The following is a 20,394-nucleotide window of genomic DNA, read 5'->3' on the forward strand; positions in this document are numbered from 1 at the left end:
GGGAACCGTGTCGGGAGCGGTGTGAGCATGAAACAGTATGTGCGAGTCAGACCCTGTGCCCCGGACGAGAGGAAGTGCGGTCCCTATTCTGTCGCTGTCGCCCAGGGAGACATCATCATCAGACCCGCTATTAGCAGGCAGGGCCTTTGCTGGGCCCCGAAACAGCTGATGACAAAATGATCCAGTTGGAGCCTAGACGCCCCCTCCAGGGATCACGGGGACCCCAGGGCATCCTGGTGGCCTCAGTCGGACGGGGCTCCCCGGCGGGCCCTGGGCTGGGAGCCCCGATGCATGTGGGCTGTGGACAGAAGAGTCCCTGACCCGCGGCGGGGGCAGGCGGGCCCGGCGAGGCCGGAGGGTGACCGCCGTCTGGGGGCTGTCGTTGCAGTGGGCCACCTCTTCATGGCCACCGCCTGCCAGGACGCCGCCTTCAGCACCCTCCTCCAAGAGCTCTGCCTCGCCCAGTTCCAGGTGGACATGGAGGCCGTCGGGAGGCCGCTGTGGTGCGACTGGGGCAAGACCATCGGGTGAGTCCGCGTCTCCGGCGGGTGGGGCGCGGGTGGGGCGCGGGCCCGGTGATAGGGTTTCCCTCAAGGCCACGGTTGTGGTTCTTCACCGAAGTCCAGGCTGTGGATGCGCCTCGGGCCGGGTCCAGGGTGAGGGCGAAGGAGGGCGCCCCTGCCAGGTGAGCGTGGACGGTGGCGTGGAGGAGGCCCGAGCGCAGCGACCTGGGGTCACGGTGGGTGGCGGGCGCCAGCATGGCAGGCGGCGGAGGGTTCCGTTTCGACCTTGTCCGGTCTGGGAGGCCGGTAGCCAGGAGCAAGGTCTAGCGGCCGGGCCGAGTCCCTGTGACAGGAGCCCCCGAGTGCAGGGCTGTACCCGCAGCTTCCCTCCATCCCCGTGGTCCGGCCAGAGCTGTCCTTCCTGCCTGCTCGGAGCCCGGAGCTTCCTGGAACCATGGGCAGCCCAGCTCGAGCTGAGCCCCTTCCCCTTCCTGACTCAGTCCTTCTGCCAAGATGCCCTTCTTCCTGCCCCGCAGGGCTCATCCCTGGCCCCTCGGCCCCTCAGCGGGGTCGGCGTCTCTCCCCGCCCAGGCCTGGTCCCCTCCATCTTCTGGAGCAAGATCAGAGCTTGGTGTGTCTGCAGTCTCTATCCCAGGTTGTGTTTCTGCTTCAGCGTTCAGGGCGGGGGGCATCTGAGGGCTCTGGTGGGCGAGTAAAGGCAAAGAGAAATACCCTCCAGATGCCGAGGTCACAGGTGGGCGGCCGACCCTGCCAGGCAAGCAGGGTCCGCAGAGTGTCTGCGGGTTTCCAGCCTGGGCTCCGACGTCCTCTGTACAAAGTCCTGCACCTCTGCTTACAACACAGCGCAGGACACACAGGAGCTGGGCACGGGGATGCTTGCTTCCTGCCCGTGCAATTAACATGGAACCCGCCCGGCCCTTCAGGGTCTGAGCAGAGGCTGAGCAGCAGCGGGGCCAGGTGGGGTCTCCTCACCTTCCTCCTTCTCCGCTGCCTCTTCCCAGACTTCAGGGTCTCCTTTTCTGAGCTGAGAAATCAATCATGAGTTAGAAATCAAAGGGGGGGGGGGGCAGTATGTTAAAAATCAGCAGAGCCTGTTCTTTAGGCTAATTGGCTTTCTGCCTCCACTGAGTGATTTGTGTTTAAATTAAAGTGTGCACATTATTATGATGCAGAGAAGACACCACGAGTGTCCCTAGGGAACAGCACTCCCCGCCCCGCCCCTGACCCCAGCTCTGTGCAAGTGACTTGTGTAGACAGATCCCAAACAGGTGGCCTTGCAGAAGAGGTAACGCAATTGGCAAGTGACGTTCTGAACGAAGCAGTGGTGACATGTTTCTAGAAACGAAGCCACTGCAGACGGTTTCCGACTCTGCTTAGAGTGCAAACAGGAGTAATTATCACCCGGGCCCCAGAGTTTGCCGTCATCTGAGCTGAGCCGTGTGGTGATACAGCTAAAAATAGAAGCCAGGGGTGGAGGTGAGGTTGTTAGAAAATTTCTTTATTTAAAAAGAAAATCTAGATAATTGTGGGAGGAAGAAGCAAAAATCCTCATCATAAGAGGATCTCAGCAAATCAGCTGGGGCCAGCCAGCCCCGGGGTGTGTGGTCAGCAGAATAACAGCTCCTAGATGACCACATCCTAATCCTGGAACCTGGAAATATGTTACATTACATGGTGAAGGGGAGGTGAATTGCAGATGGAACTCAGGTTGCTAACCAGGTGACCCTGAGATGGGGGGATTATATGGATTATCTGGGTGGGTCCAACACCATCACAAGGGTCCTTAAATTGTCCCAGCTTTCGCAGTTACAGCACCTTCAAATTGGCTTTTCTGTTCTTTTGACATCCCCCCACCCCGGCATCCTTTTGGGGGCAGTTCCTTACTTTCTGGCACCATGAGATTCTCCAGGCTCATTTTGTGCATTTTCTGCCCCAGCCCTGGAATCAGCCATTTTTCCAAGGAGCCCTGGTTCCTTTGATTAAAGAATGAAGCTCAGAGCCAAGATAAACAAACACATGTATTCCTACCAGGGATTTAGATGTGACTAATGAGACCACCCAAGCGCAAGAAGAAAAATAACACGGGAGAAGCCCCCTTTAACCTCGGTGTAGGGAAAAGCTATATATAATGGTATTTATTTCAAGGAACTGGCTTAGGATCATGGGTGTGCCAAGTTCAGATCTGTAGAGCAGGCCGAGGAGACTCTTGGGCGGAGCCAACGCTGCAGCCTTGAGGCAGAATTTCTTAACTTGCTCTTAAGGCCTTTCAACTGGAGGCTGAAGCCCACCCACATGATCAGGGAGGATCTCTCTACTTAAAGCCAACTAGTTGTAGAGGTGAACCACATCTCAGAACTGCCCCAGCAACACCTAGGTTGGTGTTTGGTTGAGTAACTGGGAACTAAAGCCTGGGCGGGTTGATGCAGAGAACTGCCCGTCTCACTGGGGCTCTCAGTCAGCGCTGTCCTCAAAGGTAGCTTCCGAGAAGTGTCATTTCCCCCCACCGCATTTCTCCATCCTTTCCACCCCATTCCCACCCACTCCCTGTGGGTACCGGTGTCATTAGCTCCCGGTTTTTCCTTCTTGTATTCCTTTGTACAAATGGGCAGGTGGACCTGTTTTTTTTTTCTTACATCCTCTTTCTTACATGAAGTATTGGGTGGGCCAAAAAGTGCCTTCGGTTTCTAAGTAAAAATAAGACACATTTTTCATTTTCACCAAGAACTTTATTGAACAACGTATTCACCCTTTTGTTCCACGACCTTCTGCCATTTTTCAGGCAGCTTCACAATCCCATCTTCCCAAAACTTTTTAAGCAAAGAGCTGTTCCAGGGGCCTTTTACAGTCCTCCAGGGAATTGACATTGTTTTCCATTGAGAGAATTTTGTAAAGACCGAAATAAATGGAAATCTGAAGGTGCAATGTGTGGTGAATACGGTGGATGAATCAGAACTTCCCAGCCAAGCTGTAACAGCTTTTGCCTGGTCATCAAAGAAACATGCGGTCTCGTGTTATCCTGATGAAAGATTATGCATTTTCTTTTGACCAATTCTGGACGCTTTTCGTCGAGTGCTGCTTCCAGTTGGTCTAATTGGGAGCAGTACTTGTTGGAGTTAATCGTTTGGTTTTCCAGAAGGAACTCATGATAGAGGACTCCCTTCCCATCCCACCATATACACAACATCACCTTCTTTGGATGAAGACCAGCCTCTGGTGTGGTCGGTGGTGGTTCATTTCACTTGCCCCACGATCTCTTCTGTTCCACATTATTGTACAGTATCCGCTTTTCATTGCCCGTCACGATTTGTTTTAAAAACGGAACATTTTCATTATGTTTCAGTAGAGAATCGCATGTGGAAATGCGGTCAAGGTTTTTTTCGCTTAACTTGCGTGGAACTGAAACATCAAAGCGATGAACGTAACCAAGCTGGTGCAGATGATTTTCAGCGCTTGATTTGGATATTTCGAGCGTGTCGGCTCTCTCCCGCGTGGTGTAACGTTGATTGTTCTCAACTAATGTCTCGATTTGATCACCGTCTACTTCAACTGGTCTACCTGACCGTGGAGCAGCGTCCGGCGAGAAATCTCCAGCACGAAACTTCACAAACCACTTTTGACACGTTCGATCAGTCACAGCACCTTCTCCATACACTGCACACATCTTTCTGTGCGTTTCAGTTGCGTTTTTACCTTTCCTGCCGAAAATGTTGCTTTTTTCTTCCATCTTCAGTATTAAAATGGCGACACAAAAATTCACCAATTTGATGTCTTTTTTAAAATGCACGCTGATATGACAGCTGTCACATAACGATCTAACAAAATTGTTTCGAATGAAGTTAAAGACAACTGAGTGGTATTAGAGCCATTTTACAGAAAAAAACTGAAAGAACCTTTTGGCCCACCTAATATACTATATACTACAGATATTCCTATACTATACTATTCCATAGATTGTCTTATATTATACTATACTGCACTATACTACAGATAGTCTTTTACTATAGATATTCTTATACTACACTATGCTATCAATACTCTTATGCTGTACTATACCATAATATAGATATTCTTATACTATACTATAGATATCTTTATACCATACTGTATGATAATATACTATAGATATTCTCATACTATACTATGAATATACTATACTATACTATAGATACTCATACTATACTATAGATATTCTCATACTACACTAGAGATACTCTTTTTGCACTTGGGGTTTTCTTTTTTCACTGAGCAGTATATCCTGGAAATCAGTCCTTGTCGGTGCACAGAGAATGTTCCCATGCGTTTTCACAGCTGGATAACACTCCACTATATGCATAATGTTTCCATCGCCTTCCTGTGAAGAGGCATTTAGGTTTTCCCAGTAGTTTCCAATTTCAGACAGTGCTGAAGTGAATGACCTTGTGCAGATGCGTTCTCATATCGTTGGAGCTGTATCTTCAGGGTCAACGGTAAGAGCACATGTGGTTTTGTTAAGTACTGCCCATTGCTCTCCTGAGGGTGCACGGGTTTGCACCCCGCCAGCAGTGGGGGACCCGTTTCCCCAAAAGCCTCGCCAGCAGACTGTCATCATACGTCGAATGTTCCCCGTTGGATGAATGAGAACAGGTGTCTGAGTGGAGTGTTAATTTGCAGTCTCCAGTTACAAGCGAATCTGAACATCTTTCCTACGTTTAACGGCCACCCTCAAATCTTTTTTGTGAGTTGTTTGTTCATGTCTTTTCCCATTTTCTATCAAGACCATTTCTGGTCCTTTTTAAAGAGTTCTTTATAAGTCAGAACAGAGAGTAGCCCTTTGTGTGTGATACACGTTAGATATTTTCTCCTAGTTTGTTAGCTGTCTTTCGACTTGTTTTTAGCATTTTTGGTGCCGCATAATATTTTTTTAAAGTAGTCACATGAGAGTTGATCTTTTATCACCTCTGGATCTGAGTCATAGTTGGAAAGCCTTTCCCTATACCAAGATTCAGGAGGAATCCACCCATGTTTTCTTCTTGAGCTCATGTATGGTTTCAGTGGCAACACCTAAACCCCGGTCTACCTGGAGTTAATTGTGGTTTGCGGTGTGAACTATGAAGCAAATTTTGTCTTCTTCCAGATGAGCTGCCCAGTCGTCCTGTTTATTAATGAACCCATCTTTGCCCCCAGTGATTTGAGAGGCCACTTCGTCCTTTACTAAGTTTCCCTGTGCGTTTCGCTCATACTTCTATAGTAAGGCTTTTCAAGCCTTCCCCGTATTACATCTACGACATTAATTTCATTAATGTTGCATCTACGACATTAATTTCTCCTCCAGAACCGTCAGTGGGTGCTCGCTGCCTACTGAATGCTCACTTAGTGGTCACTTCCCTCAGTCCAAGCAAAGGGTTTATTATTGTAGCTCACGTTGACTGAGCACCTCCTGTGAGCTGGGCATTGTGCTGAGCCCTGAACGTTCACTGTCTCGTTCAAGTAGAGGCAGCGACTCAGGAAGAGGCAGAACTGTTGTCCTTCCCACCGTATCTGCCCAGGCTCACAGCTAGTAAGGAAGGTCTCCTTGAGTCCAAGTCCCAGCTCTTGACACTCCCCGAGGGCACGAGGTGGCCGCTTCCTGGATCTCAGGGGAGAGCGTGGGGGATGCTCTTTGTGTAAGTGTGGCTCCCCGGGAGGTGGGTGGATGCTGGCCTTCAGTGGCCATCCCTGCCCCCGCCAACATCCAGTGGGCCTGGTGAAGTTCATTTGCATTGGATAGTGACGCCGAAAGCTTGGCCTCTATGCACGGGTGCCAAATAGAATCTCGGAGCCAGAGTTTTGGGTGAAGTAGAAAAGAGTAGCTGTATTGCTGTGCCAGAAAGAGGGGGACACGGCAGGCTCCTGCCCTCAGAAACTGTGTGTCCCAACCCGGGAGGATTTGGTGCGGAGTTTTATAGCAATAGTTCAAGGGTGGGGTTGCTGGTAAGATCAGGGTGTGCCCAGGGCCTGCGCCTTTAACCTGGTCTCACAGTAATCTCTTGATGAGCTTCTCTGGTCCCTTTAACCTGGCCTCAGTTGGTCTTCTCTGGAATGAAGAATGCCAACATCTTCCATTTGTTGGGTTTTAGTTCTGTAAGGAGCTCAAAGATACTATGTGTGTCCCCTGAGGCGGAACCAGGACCCTGCCCCAAGGCTGCACTCTTGTTTCTTGCCTGCTCCTCCCTTGTCTCTGCGTCCCCTCCCTTCCCTGATTAGCAACTGTTCGAACCTGCCCTCTGGAACTCAGGGAAGGTCATGGGGGCTGGAGTCTATTCCCTACAAACAAGAAACAGGGGACACGGAAAGGCTTCTGTGCCCAGGAGCCCCACAGGGTCCTGCTCGGTTTCAACACCAAGCCTGGTGCTCGAGCCAAGGGCAGACTTTCCAGGGTCTCCTGGAACGGTGGAGGTGGGGGGGTCTTGGGGGTGGACCAACTGTCCAAAGGACTGGGTGGAAGGAGAAAAGAAGAGGGACCCAGAGAGAAGGGCTAGGCGTCGTGAGCGTGTGAGCAGGAGGGCCGTCACCATGCCCAGAGCGCAGTGTCCAGCGCGAGAGCAGGGACCCAAGGTGGGGGGCCGGCAGGCGGAGAGCCGGACAGCCGCTGGCTCAGGGAGCTCTCCTGGAGCCGGAGGACTACAGGCCAGGCGGGCGTCTGGCAAAGGGCTCGGTGTTGGGAAGGACCCCCGTCCAAGCCCAGTGCAGCCAAGGCCTGTGGGTGAGGCGAAGGCCACAGCCCAGCAAGCAGCACTGGGCAGTCGTCGGGGTCTGGGGTTCCGGGCCAGGCTGCAGCGGAGGGTAGGAAGCCCCTAAAGCAAGTGCACCTAGGGCCAGCGCCGCCTGGTGCCTGCCGCCTGAGGTCCAGGCGGCTCTGTGCTGGCCGAGGGAAACTTCTGGGCTCTCCCCCAATCAGAAAAGACTCCAGTTCAAAACAGCCGCAAGTCAGAGGTCACCTGCGCACTGAGTGACACAGACAAGTGCGAGCCAGACGGTCCTCCACGGGACGCACGCTCCAGACACCTGGGGATAAAGTCCACCGTGGGAGCGTCGGGGCCTCTGCGCCTGCTGGCCGGCTCTCAGCAGTGCTGTGCACGGCTGCTCACGGATGGAAATTTCTCGAGGGAAAGCAAAGGGCTGATGACTTGTTCTAACAGGAGGACAGTGGACATTCTTGAGTGACCTGCCCTGGCGTGTGGGCCTGCTTCGTTTTTGCGTTTCAAGGTCTGTAACAGTTAGAGAGCTCACCCTGGTACCACAGCTGCGCAGCGAGATTCTGTGTTTGAGCCAATGCAGGCACCTCTCTCCAGCAGCCCCGGACCGGGACCCCTGGCTCCTCCGCCGTGAGAATGGCTCGGGGGTTACTCCTGAGTCCTTCCGTGTTTGAGGATGCTTGGGGGGGGCCTCCGATTGCGCAGGGGTCTGACCCATCCCCCCACTCTGGGTCCCTGCAGGGCCAGCGAGCCCAGCAGGGCAGGCTTCCCACTGTGCGCCAGGCCAAGTCCACCGCGTCCCAGAGGTCAGCTCGTTAAAATGCAGGCCTGGCTCACTAAGGGAAATTTAACATGATTTAGCGTATTAACTGGGCACGTGATCTAATTGGAGAAGCTGTAGAGGACGTGGGGAATGTGTCATCTGCAACCCTCCTTTACAGAGGATTTCCCGGTGGTGTTGTTTGGGGAGGGAGAGGAATCTGGAACGTGCAGAACTCAACCAGAAAAGGGCTGGCTTTAAAGTGACTGCCTATCGGTTTTCTCCGCCAGACAAGCAATGGCGGGTGGATTTAGGAGACCAGGGGGCAGCCCCGCCCCCCCACCTCCCGCACAGCTTCAGGCTCTAAGGTGTCACCCGGGCCGGGGAAGGTATCAAAGGTGCTCAGAGATGGCCCAGGGGCACGGGCCGCCGCCTTCTGAGGCTGGTCATCAGAGAACCCAGCTTCACCTTCAGCCCAGTCTCTGCCCCAAAGCCTCCAGGTTTCTAAACCCTGACCGTGTCCGCCTCGGCGCACGGCAGCTTCGGGGTCCAAGGGACCCGGGTCCCCGTGGCCTGCTCCAGGGAACCCCTCCCTGCCACGCTGGCCCCATGCTGGGCCGTGAGAGCCCTCCCGCCTGGCCTGAGCCGCAGCCCCACTACGAGGCTGCGTCCCTGGCCCGCGAGTGGTCAGGAGCGGCCCAGGGAGTTAGGTGAAGGACCCAGAAGCAGGGTGCAGAGGGCTGGCGGAGCTGCTCCTGCGGCCGTGGGCTGCAAGCCCAGCCCTCCAGTTCCAGGTGCCTGTTGGTTTAGGCCTGGTGCGCTGACCCACCGCGGGGTCTTTCCTGGGCCTGCCGTGATCCCCAGCCAGCTGTGGGAACAAAGGGCCTTCTTTGTGTGTCCCGTGAAAAGAGTCAAGTCAGGAAATTCTTCCCAGCTCAGCAGCAGCATTGGAACAGCTGCTTTGGGTTTGATCCCAACGGGAACTGAGAGCAGGCATCTTCCTTAGCCGCGGAGGTCTCTCTGGGGCAGCGGCTGTCACCCTCCTGGCGTTCCTGCGGTGCTTGGCCCATCCCGCCCGGGGCTCAGGGAGCCCGTGCCCAGGGTGCTGGGCAAAGCTGTCACCGGAGCCCTGCAGGACGCGTGGCCTGGAGGCCGCCCCACCTGCGTGCCCCTCGCAGCCGGGCGCTTTCAGAGCCGGGCCCGGGGCCCTCGTGGGTTGTCTGTCAAGGATCTGCCCTGATAGCCGCCCGTGCTCGGGCCACGTGCTCGTCGAGACCGCCTGGCACAGACGCCCCTCCCACACCCTCTGCCCCCCTGCATGCGGGGGACCCTCCAGCTGTCCCACAGCACAGCCGCCCCCTCAAGCCCGGGAGTGCGGACAGCTGGCGGCTGATCTTGGACCTCTGGGGGCCTTCAGGGAGGGACCGTGCCAGGAACACCCCCAGCTCGCCCTGAGAAGCCAAGCCGGCTCTGCTCAGGCCTCGGTCCCGTCCCCTGGCCTGGCCTCAGCTGGGGCTCCTGCCCTCGGGGAAGAGGTGGAGACGTGGATTTCCAGAAGGGGGGCCGAGGTCACGCAGGCGGCTGAGGACGGGGCCTCCCCAGCTCTTCCCTGACTCTTTGCTGCTTCATTTCACCTCCGCTGGCTCTTCGGGTGTGTGGAAGTGGGCGGGTGGGAGACGCCGCCACTTGCTGCTGCCTGTGGGCCGTGGGGCAGGAGACCCCGGGCTCCCCGCAGCGCCCCCGGTGCGTCAGGCCCCAGCTGTGACAAGGAGGCAGCACGTGCTCAGGTTTGCTGCGCGGGCAGAAGAAAGGGGCGCCCTTTGCCCCACGCTCTCCAAGGTGGCTTCCTGAAGCCCGCACCCAGATGGCATCGTGACAGAGCCTTCGGGAAGGCCAGCTCACGGGGGAGGAGTGCGCCGTGCGCCCCGAAACCCTGCAGCGCCAACACGGGCCTGTCTGTTGCTGGCGGGCCAGGGGCTCTCAGGAGGCCTGCCAGGCCCCTCCGCCCCGGCCGGGAGCTCAGCCACAGCTGGCCTGGGGGACAGATGCAGGGCTGGGGCGATGGGACCGATGTCAGTGGCTAGGCATGCTGGAGAAGGCAGGCCGGCGCCGTCTGGGGCGTCGAGCACCCGAGCTGGGCTCCTGGAGGGGAGTGGGGGGCAGGAGGGTCTCAGAAAGCCCCCAGACGGCGCGCCTGCAGGCCCACAACCGAGGAGCCCGAAGCTGGGGGGGGAGGGCCCCGGCCGTCACCGTCCACGCCCGGGGCCGCCGCGTCGGCCTCGGCTTCGCTCGTTCTCCACCGCTCCCCTGGGAGAGGACGAACGCACGTCCCCAGATGCGGGGCTAACCGACCGCTGGGCCCTGGCACCCCGCCTGCCGTGACGTCTTTCTGCATCAAATCGTTAACCGCCCTGTTTCACAATCTCCACAGTTTGGGTATCAAATCAGGCCAGTGTCAGAACATATAAGGTCAGAAGCAGATGACACTCAGCAGATCCCGGCCTGAGCGGAAGGACAGGCAGACAGAACTCATCCGGTGACGGCGCCTCCCGGCTCTGCACCTGCACCCCCGCCTCCCACGGGACACACTGCTGCACCCCCTCCCCCACAGCCCGGGAAACCCAGCACTGCCCAGGCAGATGGGCCTTCCCGGTCCGGCAGCTACGCACACACGGCAGGGGGCAGGGCGGGCTCGTGATGGGAGACGCGGAGGGGCTGTGCCCTGGTGGACAGGGGAGGCTGTCTGCGGGGAGCCTAGCAGATGCCCCTTCGTGGTGCTGTCCTTACCCCAGCGTTCACCCGGCCCCCCAGAGCCCCCACCCCCAGCCCGGTGACAGGGTCTCCCCGGACCCATCCACGCACGAGTCACGCAGGTGGTGGTCCTCTCCCGAGCACGCTCAGTGTCTGTGTGGGAGGGTCCAGGAGCTGAGGCACAGCACAGCCGCCCACGCCCCACGCATCTTTGGAGGTCACCCTTCTCCCCAAGCGTCGTACAGGACTTAAGCCCTGGACACGGATGCGCGGGGCGCCCCGCAGGACACGCTCGCTCGGGACAGCCTTAGGTCTGAGAGCACTCTTCTTCAGCTCCTTGTCTTAGAAAGGGAGACCACACTGTTAAAAACACGCTCCTTTGGGGGTAGCAGGGAAGGTGAGTCGACCCTCACTGCCAGGGCGGGGGAGGCAGCCTAGGTCAATGGCAGGAAGGCCAAATTAACATGTCCCGATATTTCCAATCCGACTTGTGCTGAGCCGTTTCCAGGGTTTGGATATTATAAATGATGCTGCTCTAAGAACTTTTGTACGCGGAGCCTTACTTCTTTTTGGACTAGATTCTTTAAGAATTCTTGCACGTGGGCTTGCTACAACACATGCCACGAACGTTCTGTGGTTCTGGATAGGTTTGGCCCAGTCGCCCTTTTAAAGAATTTCACTAATTTACATTGCCAGCAATGTATGGGAAAATATGTATTTCCCTATAGGTTCCTGAGTATTGAGTTTGTAGAGACTCTTTTTGCAGGTTTAAATGAGATTTCCTTTTTGGTTTCAATTTGCCCATCTTTGGCTCTTAGGAGGATTGAGCTGTTCTCCCTCAGTTGTTTGCAATTTGCTTTTTCTCAAACGCAGATTATCTGACCTTAACCTTTGCTGTTTATACTTGAGTCATTGGGGGTATTTCTAATTTGCTTTTTTTTATAAACTCTTAACTATGGTAGAGATTAGCTCTCTGTCATTTTGTTCTAAGTATCTTCTCTTCATGTTTTATTTGTGTTTGCTCTGGTGATGTTTATTTTCTATGTTTTAGTTAGCTATTCGGTTAAACATGTGTACCCCTACTCTCTCCTCAGAGCTCTGTGATTTGGGCGGGGTCCTATCTGTTCCACAAATTCAGTGGAGTCACGTGGCCACACATTATGTTCTGTTTCTATTTAGTTGTTCTGTATTTTGAAATAATGTTTCTCTTCTTAACACAGTGGGTAGTCACATTAAGGCATGAATTAAAATTTATATCCTTCCTATCTCAATTATCCTAACATAATTTGTTAAATAATTTTTCCCACCTCAGTCTTTCGGTTCTTCTTAGTTTAACACATTTAATACCTTCTTGTACACATTAGAGTCTATTTCAGTTAATTTTTACCTATGTTTTGGCGGCATATTCCACCACTTAAATTATCATGGCTTTATGATATTTTCTACAATTTAGGAGAGCTCCTCCAAGACTAGTGTGTTCATTTTTGTTAAATTTCACATTGTGTTGTGCTCTTTGATATATTTTCCACCTATTTTTCTGGAACAACTGGAGAACCATTTTGCCAAATTCCACAAAAAGTCCTACTGAGACCCTAATTGAGACGGCCAGTATCAAGCAGTCAACTCAGGAAGCATCACCTGTTTGCAAGAGTCCTTCCCACGGGGAGCCCTGCAGGCCCCCAGGCGTCCTGAGGATTGGCGGCTGGCCTAGTTGGGTTGACCACTTGTTACCTTTGGGTGCCGTCTTTTAGCAATTAGTACAGAAAACAAGTGTGGGGGAAAAAAATGTGTGGAGCTCCCATAGTACCCACGTGGGCACGAATCCTGCTGATTCTTTCGCTGCTTAAACTCTCTGTGGGCCTCTGTTTTCTCCCCAGTGAAAATAGCATAATAGCATTTTCCTTTTCTTTATATTTTTTTGGCTGCGCTGTGCGGCACGCGGGATCTCAGTTCCGCGACGAGGCGTGGAACTGGCGCACCCGTGCAATGGAAGCGCGGAGTCCTAACCACCGGACCCGCGGACAAGTCCCCTAATGGCATTTTCTTGATTGACAGTTCCTGATTTCCCTCTGTTCGAGTTTCCTTAATCGGGTTTTAGGATTAGACTCCTATTGGCCTAATGGAATATATGTGCTTAGCTGACGATTGGGGTCAAGGGTAGGAAATAATTGATGTGCCCTGAGGACTATTCGTTGCTTGGAAGTTTGAATGAATTCATCATCGAAGCCGTCAGCTCTGGGTGGTTTGGGGAATTCCTTTCTCCAGTTTCTTCCTCCACTGTTGATTAATTTTGGCTGTTTCTTATTTCCTATTTGTATTTCAGCTGTATTTATTTGGGCCTTATCCTCCAGATTTCTCACTAAAACACAAGGATGCGTAGTATCCCCTTAAATGTTTACTAACTTCTATATCCAAGTTTTGTTTTATCTTTGTGTTTCTCTCCGCCTTTTTTCCTTTGGGTAGATGCCACCTCACTCATCAAAGGGAAATCAGGAGGCCCACTTTCTCATTAATTGTGCCCATTTTTATAGTCTTTAGAGAATAGGCTCGGTTTTATGTAACAATGTCTTTTTTTAATTTTTGGCATTAACTCAGCATTCACTCTCGCCTCTTTTAAAAAATATTTACTTCTTTCCTAAGATATCATTTAGATGCTTAGTTCATCATTTTTTCTCACTTTTTAACATAATAAAGGCATTTAAACCTGTGATGTTTCTTCCTAAGGACCTCCTTCATCACTTTCTGTAGATTTTGATATGTCCGTCTTTCCATCCTTTTTTCTTAATAGACAGGTATTATTTCTTAACATTCTTCCTCAGACAGCTTTTTCTTTTTTTTTTTTTTTTTTTTTCGGTACGCGGGCCTCTCCCTGTCGTGGCCTCTCCCGTTGCGGAGCACAGGCTCCAGAGGCGCAGGCTCAGCGGCCATGGCTCACGGGCCCAGCCGCTCCGCGGCATGTGGGATCTTCCCGGACCGGGACACGAACCCGTGTCCCCCGCATCGGCAGTCGGACTCTCAACCACTGCGCCACCAGGGAAGCCCTTTTTTTATAAAAATTTTTTATTGGATTATAGCTGATTTACAATGTTGTGTTCGTTTCAGGTGTACAGCAAAGTGAGTCAGTTATACATATACATATATCCACTCTTTTTTAGATTCTTTTCCCGTATAGGCCATTACAGAGCACTGAGTAGAGTTCCCTGTGCTGTACAGTAGGTCCTTATTAATTATCCATTTTATATATAGTAGTATGTAAATGTCAATCCCAATCTCCCAATTTATCCCTCCCCCCCTTTCCCTCCTGGTAACCATAAGTTTGTTTTCTACATCTGTGACTCTATTTCTGTTTTGTAAATAAGTTCATTTGTGTCATTTTTTCAGATTCCACATATAAGCGATATCATATGATGTCTGTCTGTCTGACTTACTTCACTCAGTGTGACAATCTCTAGGCCCATCCATGTTGCTGCAAATGGCATCATTTCATTCTTTTTTATGGCTGAGTAATGTTGCATTGCATTTATATACCACATCTTCTTTATCCACTCTTCTGTCGATGGACATTTAGGTTGCTTCCATGTCTTGGCTACTGTATAAAGTTTTGCAATGAACACTGGGGTGCATGTATCTTTTCGAATTATAGTTTTTCCAGGTATAAGCCCAGGAGTGGGATTGCTGGATTACATGGTAATTCTATGTTTAGTTTTTTAAGGAACCTCCATACTGTTCTTCACAATGGCTGTATCAATTTACATTCCTGCCAACAGTGTAGGAGGGTTCCCTTTTCTCCACACCCTCTCCAGCACTTATTGTTTGTAGATTTTTTGATGATGGCCATTCTGACCTGTGTGAGGTGATACCTCATTGCAGTTTTGATTTGCATTCCTCTAATAATTAGTGATGTTGAGCAGCTTTTCATGTGCTTTTTGACCATCTGTGTGTCTTCTTTGGAGAAATGTCTGTTTAGATCTTCTGCCCATTTTTTGGTTGGGTTGTTTGGGTTTTTTTAATATTGAGCTGAATGAGCTCTTTGTATACTTTGGAGATTAAACTCTTGTTGGTCCCTTCGTTTGGAAATATTTTCTCCCATTGTGAGGGTGGTCTTTTCGTTTTGTTTACAGCTTTTTCTTTAGGCAAGTGTATTTTCTTTCTTTTTTTTGAATTTTATTTTATTTATTTTTTATACAGCAGTTTCTTATTAGTCATCTGTTTTATACATATCAGTGTCTACATGTCAATCCCAATCTCCCAATTCATCCCACTCCACACCACCACTTTCCCCCCCCTTGGTGTCTATACATTTGTTCTCTGCATCTGTGTCTCTATTTCTAGGCAAGTATATTTTAATTCTCATATGTTTTATTTCTATTTGGTTCTTAATCTCTTCTTGATGTAGTGAGAGAACATAGCTCAAATCATTTCTGCTCTTGTATTTTTATTGAGATTTTCTTTGAGGTCTGGTATATGATGACCTTCTGTGAACATACCATGAATACTCAAAAATGAAGCATGTTCTGTTCATTCTGTTTAATTCCCACCAAAACAATCATTAATTCTGTGTTGTTGTGTTATCCAGCCCTTTGTGTGTTTCTGAATTTTTTATGTGCTTGATGACGATTCGATTCTGCCATTCTAATCATATTGTTATTGTTTCTATTTTATTTTTCTAGCGGATCTTATGTCTATATTTCGCTCTGTTTTTATAACATTGAGATTCCATGTTATTATGCGCCCGTTATCAACCATGAAATATCATTATATGTCTCCTCATCATACTTAATAGTTTTTGCTTTAATGATCTTTGGCTTCATATTAACATCAAAACCCTAGTATTTCAACTGCTTGAAGTTTATCAGTAGCTCTTCTCAGGCTTCCAGTCTAATTCTGTTTTTATTATCTCGCTTGCAGACAGCTTATTGCTGGCTTTTATTTTTTCCATCTGGAGAGTGACGAGCCTTGAAGCAAAGAAAATTACATCCTATTTGTCCTTTTTGTTCTATTTTCAGGCACTCCATTTTTTGTTGCTGATTTCTTTTCTCTTCTCCCTATTGTTGAAACATGATGAATTTTCTTTTACCTTTTAAATGAGGTGGAAATATTGGCAAGCTATTTTTCACTCAACCAGCCATGAAATGTGAAACACATATGTTCTTATTCTGTATTGATTTTCTTACCTTATCAAACAGCATACTTTGGCTTCTACTTAATGAAAGAGCAGGAGTCTCTGGGGTTTTGGCTTCCTCCATATCTGTCTGTCTATCTGTCCATCTATTTATCCATCTATCTACTTATCTATCTACCCTTCTATCCATCTATCCCTCTATCTACTTATCTGTATCCATCTACCTACCTACCTATCCTATCTATCTATCTACCTCTGCCTGCCTACCTACCTGTCTATCTATCCATCCTTCGGTCCATCTATCTGTCTATCTACCTATCTCTTCCTCTCTGCCTCTCCTCATTGATTCCAGCTAATGTTCTAAAACCTACTTCTTTCTCTCTGCCCTCTATTTTGGTTTTTTTGGTACTCTTTGTTGTTCTGACTTTTATCGGTAATAACTGTTGATCTGACAGGGCTCTTGGTCACTTATCTGTGCAAATAGACTGTTAACTCAAACATGTCTTATTATTTTTAACATCATCATTCCCTTTCACCTGCCTCTTTTCAATTCAGGCAACTGTTTGAAGTAGATCCTAGAAATAAGCCATGTAATTAGTACATTCTCAGACCTCAGAAATTTCCAAGGAACTTTTCGCTGGCTTTGTACTCAAGTGACAGCTTGACAGGATAATAAACCTACGATGAACAGCCTTGTTTTCTGAAGTTCATGTAGCTGTTGTCCCATTGTCTGTGGGTTTTCATTATGTTATCAGAGAAGGCAGGAGAGATTTTGGTTTGTCTTTTAAATATGTCTTTATTTGGGCGTGGTTGCTCATGGGTTGCTAGAACTATGGGACCAGGAAGAGATGGCAGAGGCAGGCGTAGGGCAGGCATGCAGGACGTGTGCCTGGAGCCCCCGTGACTGTGTCAGGGCTGCCTGGGGGCAGATCTCAAGACACATGTCCTCATACCCTGGCAGCCAGGACCACGGGGGCCGTGAGTCGATGGGCAGCACCAGTGCCTGACACCCCCTCTCCAGGTGGTCCCAGAGCAGGTGGGGGAGTTTTGAGACCTCCTCCCAGAAGCCAGGAGGGTCTACAGGGTCCCTGTGACACTTATTTCCGTGTGTCTTCATCCTCCTGGGGCTCTGGGGCTGCTCATGGCCCAAGCGTGTGTCCCAGGGTGATTTGGGGTCACGCAGACGCCCCTGAGGACGATGGGAGCTGTGCCCTTGCTGGGGGTGGCAGCGGCATGCCCTCCCACGCGGGCATGTGTCCCTGGGAAGGTGGGACAGGGTGCCACCAGGCCAGGCCAGGGGTGGCCTGCTCCTACCCTACTTGGCTACGGTTCTTCTCCCTTAAAAAGTCAGGTGAGAGCGCCTGGGTGCCGTGAAGGGGTTCAGAACCAGGTATCTAATTCGGCCCAACAGCTGTTGGCTGAGGGCCGAGCAGGAGTTGGGGGGACTCGGGGGCCAGGCTCCCTTTCCTGGAGCCACAGCCCTGTGGGTTTAGGCTTCGGGACCGGGACACACCTCCTCCCAGCACCCTGGCTGCTGGGGAGCCCCTCACGCCCCCTCGGGGTGAACCCCAGCAGTGGGAAGGGATGGCCCCCAGCTCCAACCCCCCACTGGGTGTCAAGGCCGCCCCGCAGGGCAGGCACCTGGTGAGAGGCCACCCTGCCAGCCGGCGTGGCCTTCTGCCCAGGGTGAGGACAGGACAAGAAGCTGTCAGGGTACAGAGAAGCCACAGCCGCTGTCCCCTGTCCTGGTGGCACAGTGCCCTGGCCTGGGGGGTCATCTTCGTGGCACGCTGGGAGATTCGGGCCGCCGTGCTGGCGTGACCGCTGATGCTGCCGTGCTTTCCTGGAAGCAGCCCAGGGTGGGGCGTTTCTTTGTGCTCCCCTCCCACCAGCCTGGCGTCTGCACACCTGACCGGACAGGTGGGCCGTTTCACGTTTCCCGACAGCGTGTCCCACGCCAGGCCCATGCGGAGTCCCACGTGAGTGTCCCGCCTGCCGGCAGGTCTCCAGGGCTCCATCGAGTTCGGAGAGGCCATGCTCCCTTCCTTCCCCCCGCCCAGTGCCCACTCGGGGCCGGGCTGGGAGACAAACGGTGCCTGCCCTTGGGGGGCTTTCCTTCAGAGACAGAGGCTCCTCCACAGCTGTGAGGTCAGGGGTGGCCAGGTACCTGTGTGCGGGGCGCGGTGGGCACCTCAGTGGAGGCTTCCTAGCCTCATGACTGCCTCCTACTGGGCGGGGGAGGGGGGACTCACACCCCCTTGCTGTGAGCCCGGGACCACTGTACCCATTTTGAAGGTGGAAGCACTGAGGCTCCGCACTCAAAGTCCACCACTGGTCGACGTTCCGTGGTGTAGAATGTTCCACGGCCCTTCCCACTCAGGGCAACTCAGTGTTGCCCTGAGCTCCGAACAAGGGGGGGTGGGGCAGGAGGGGCACAGAGGGAAGGGGGCCACCTGGACAGAGGCAGCAAGCTAGTGGGATATGTGGGTGGGTCCTTCAAGGCTTGGGGAAGCTCTCGGGAGTCCCAGGAGAATCCAGTGCAGCAGGGCGGGCAGAGAGCAGTGCTCTGCACGGCCCTGGTGGCAGGGCCGAGGGGGGACTGGAGGAGAAAGCCCTACCCTCCAGCCGCCAGCGTTGCTTCACGAGGATAATGTCCCCGGGGCGTTAGTATCCAAATATAGCGCCCGGCTGTCCTGCCTGGTGCTGGCACCCGGACACGTGTGTTCACCCCTGTCCTGGTGAGGGCGGGAGCCGTGAGGCCCTGGCAGGCCCGGGTGCGGCCGGCCGGTGACCTCACCTTGCTAGACCCGGGTGTCCGCCCAGGGGTCCCAGGAGATCCCAGGGTTGCAGCGGGTCCGAGGGGGTCACGTGTGGCCGGGCCCACAGTGGGCATAGCCCCCCGCATTCTCAGAGCCCAGGGCAGGATCACTGCGGGCTCAGTCTCGCCCCACCTGCCGGGCCTCGGAGGACACCCACTGAATTTCAAAACTGTGGCTTCGTCTCCACGAGCCTGGAGCCTGGTTCCCGCGGCGGCCTGTTCTCCGAGGAGGCCTCGTGCCCCGCCGCCCGTGGAGAGCCTGGCTTGGCGGCTCCCAGGCCGTGCCTGGTGCCCGAGCGAGCTGCACGCGGAGCCAGGGATGGATTTAGAGGCCTCTCGCTTCCTGCTGGCCTGAGCAGAGGCGCCCAGGTTCCCTCCTGCCCGGAGCGGGGCCCGCAGAGCAGGCGCAGTGGAGGAGGCCAAGGGGGCCACGACGCCCCCGCCCCAGGAGGGGCTCCAGCGGGAGCAGGGGACGGCGGCCTACGTGGAGGAGCCATGCAGAGCCGAGGCAGGCCCTGGGCCACCACCTCGCTGCCAGCTGGGGCCCGTCGCTCAGGCCCCTTCCCAGCTCCCCGGCCTGTAAGGGGGGGAGCAGTTGTGAGGAGTCAGTGTGTCCTGTCCTCCGGCCAGCAGAGGGCCCGGCCTTCCACGGGGGTGCGGCGTGTTGCCATCAGGGGTCACAGCCGGCTGCGGGGGTATGTGGGCCGCGTGCCCCAGCCTGAGCGGGTCCCCGTTCTGCGTGCCCACAGCTCCCTCTTATTGACGGGGTGTCCATCGCCCGGGGGGTGAGAACTGGGCCCGGCCTGTCCCGGGGCCCAGCGTGTACGTGCTCCCAGCAGGAGCCCAGAACCCCCTGTGGATGTCCGACCAGCCCCACAACTACAGTAGGGCGTCTGGAGATGCGGAAGGGTGGGCTCCACCCACCCTGTCCGGGTACCTGCCTCGCTCGGTCTCTGCAGCCTTGGGTCGCTAGAACCTGATGTCCCAGCCCTGTGCCCGGCAGCCCCTTCGCCCCCTCTAGGCCTTTCTGCTCCTCCCCCGTGGGTGCGTCTCGCAGGCTGGGCCCGGCTGAGGAAGCCTGGGGGCCAGCAAGGAGCTGGTGCTCTGTCTGAAGACCCTGGAGAGAGAGCAGGTGCCGTGGCCTGAGCAGGGCCAAGCTCGGGACACCAGGGCTGGGTCACGAGCTGCCCCGTGCGGTGGCAAAGCTCCGGGTGATCCACCAAACTCTGTTGAAATCTTCCAGAAACATAGGCGAACACTGGCGTCCTCAGTTGATAGCAGTTGCCTTGGTTGGGCGCTTCTCCCTACGGGGGTCGGGGAGTGGGGACCACTCCCACATGCACTGGTTCCCTGGCCTCCATCTCAGCCCTGGGCTGTCTGCCCAGATGGAGATACCACAGCTCAGAGACCCTGAGTCTCTTGCCCAAGGACACACAGCAGCTTCACGGGGCAGCTAGCCAAGGTAGACACTGAAATCCAGCTTGTGCCCCTCTGCCCAAGCCACGTGCCCTGCCTGGAGGAGGGGGCACCCTTCCCACTGCACACGGGGCCCCACATGGCCCCTCCCACAGCCCAGCCCCCACGTGACTGCCCTCACTGCTTCCGGGTGGCCCCGACCGACCAGTCTGGATGCCGAGCTGAAGAATCTGCTCAGGGCATTCCCCCGCTCCCTCCCCAAAATGCACCTCCAGCCTAGGCGTCTGAGG

The 20,394-nt window shown here is 53.5% G+C and overlaps 1 protein-coding gene across 3 annotated transcripts in view; it reads left to right on the plus strand.

The window, feature by feature from the left end:
- Positions 1-20,394, plus strand: part of RAMP1 (receptor activity modifying protein 1) — a 49,296-nt gene that overhangs the window by 14,506 nt on the left and 14,396 nt on the right. For all 3 annotated transcript variants that reach the window (XM_059051672.2, XM_067027264.1, XM_067027265.1), the window contains one exon: positions 389-527. In XM_059051672.2, the coding sequence (XP_058907655.1) occupies positions 389-527 (139 nt within the window). The remainder of the gene's footprint in view (positions 1-388; positions 528-20,394) is intronic.

Source organism: Kogia breviceps, chromosome 2, assembly GCF_026419965.1.
Source record: "Kogia breviceps isolate mKogBre1 chromosome 2, mKogBre1 haplotype 1, whole genome shotgun sequence".
Classification (NCBI taxonomy): Eukaryota; Metazoa; Chordata; class Mammalia; order Artiodactyla; family Physeteridae; genus Kogia; species Kogia breviceps.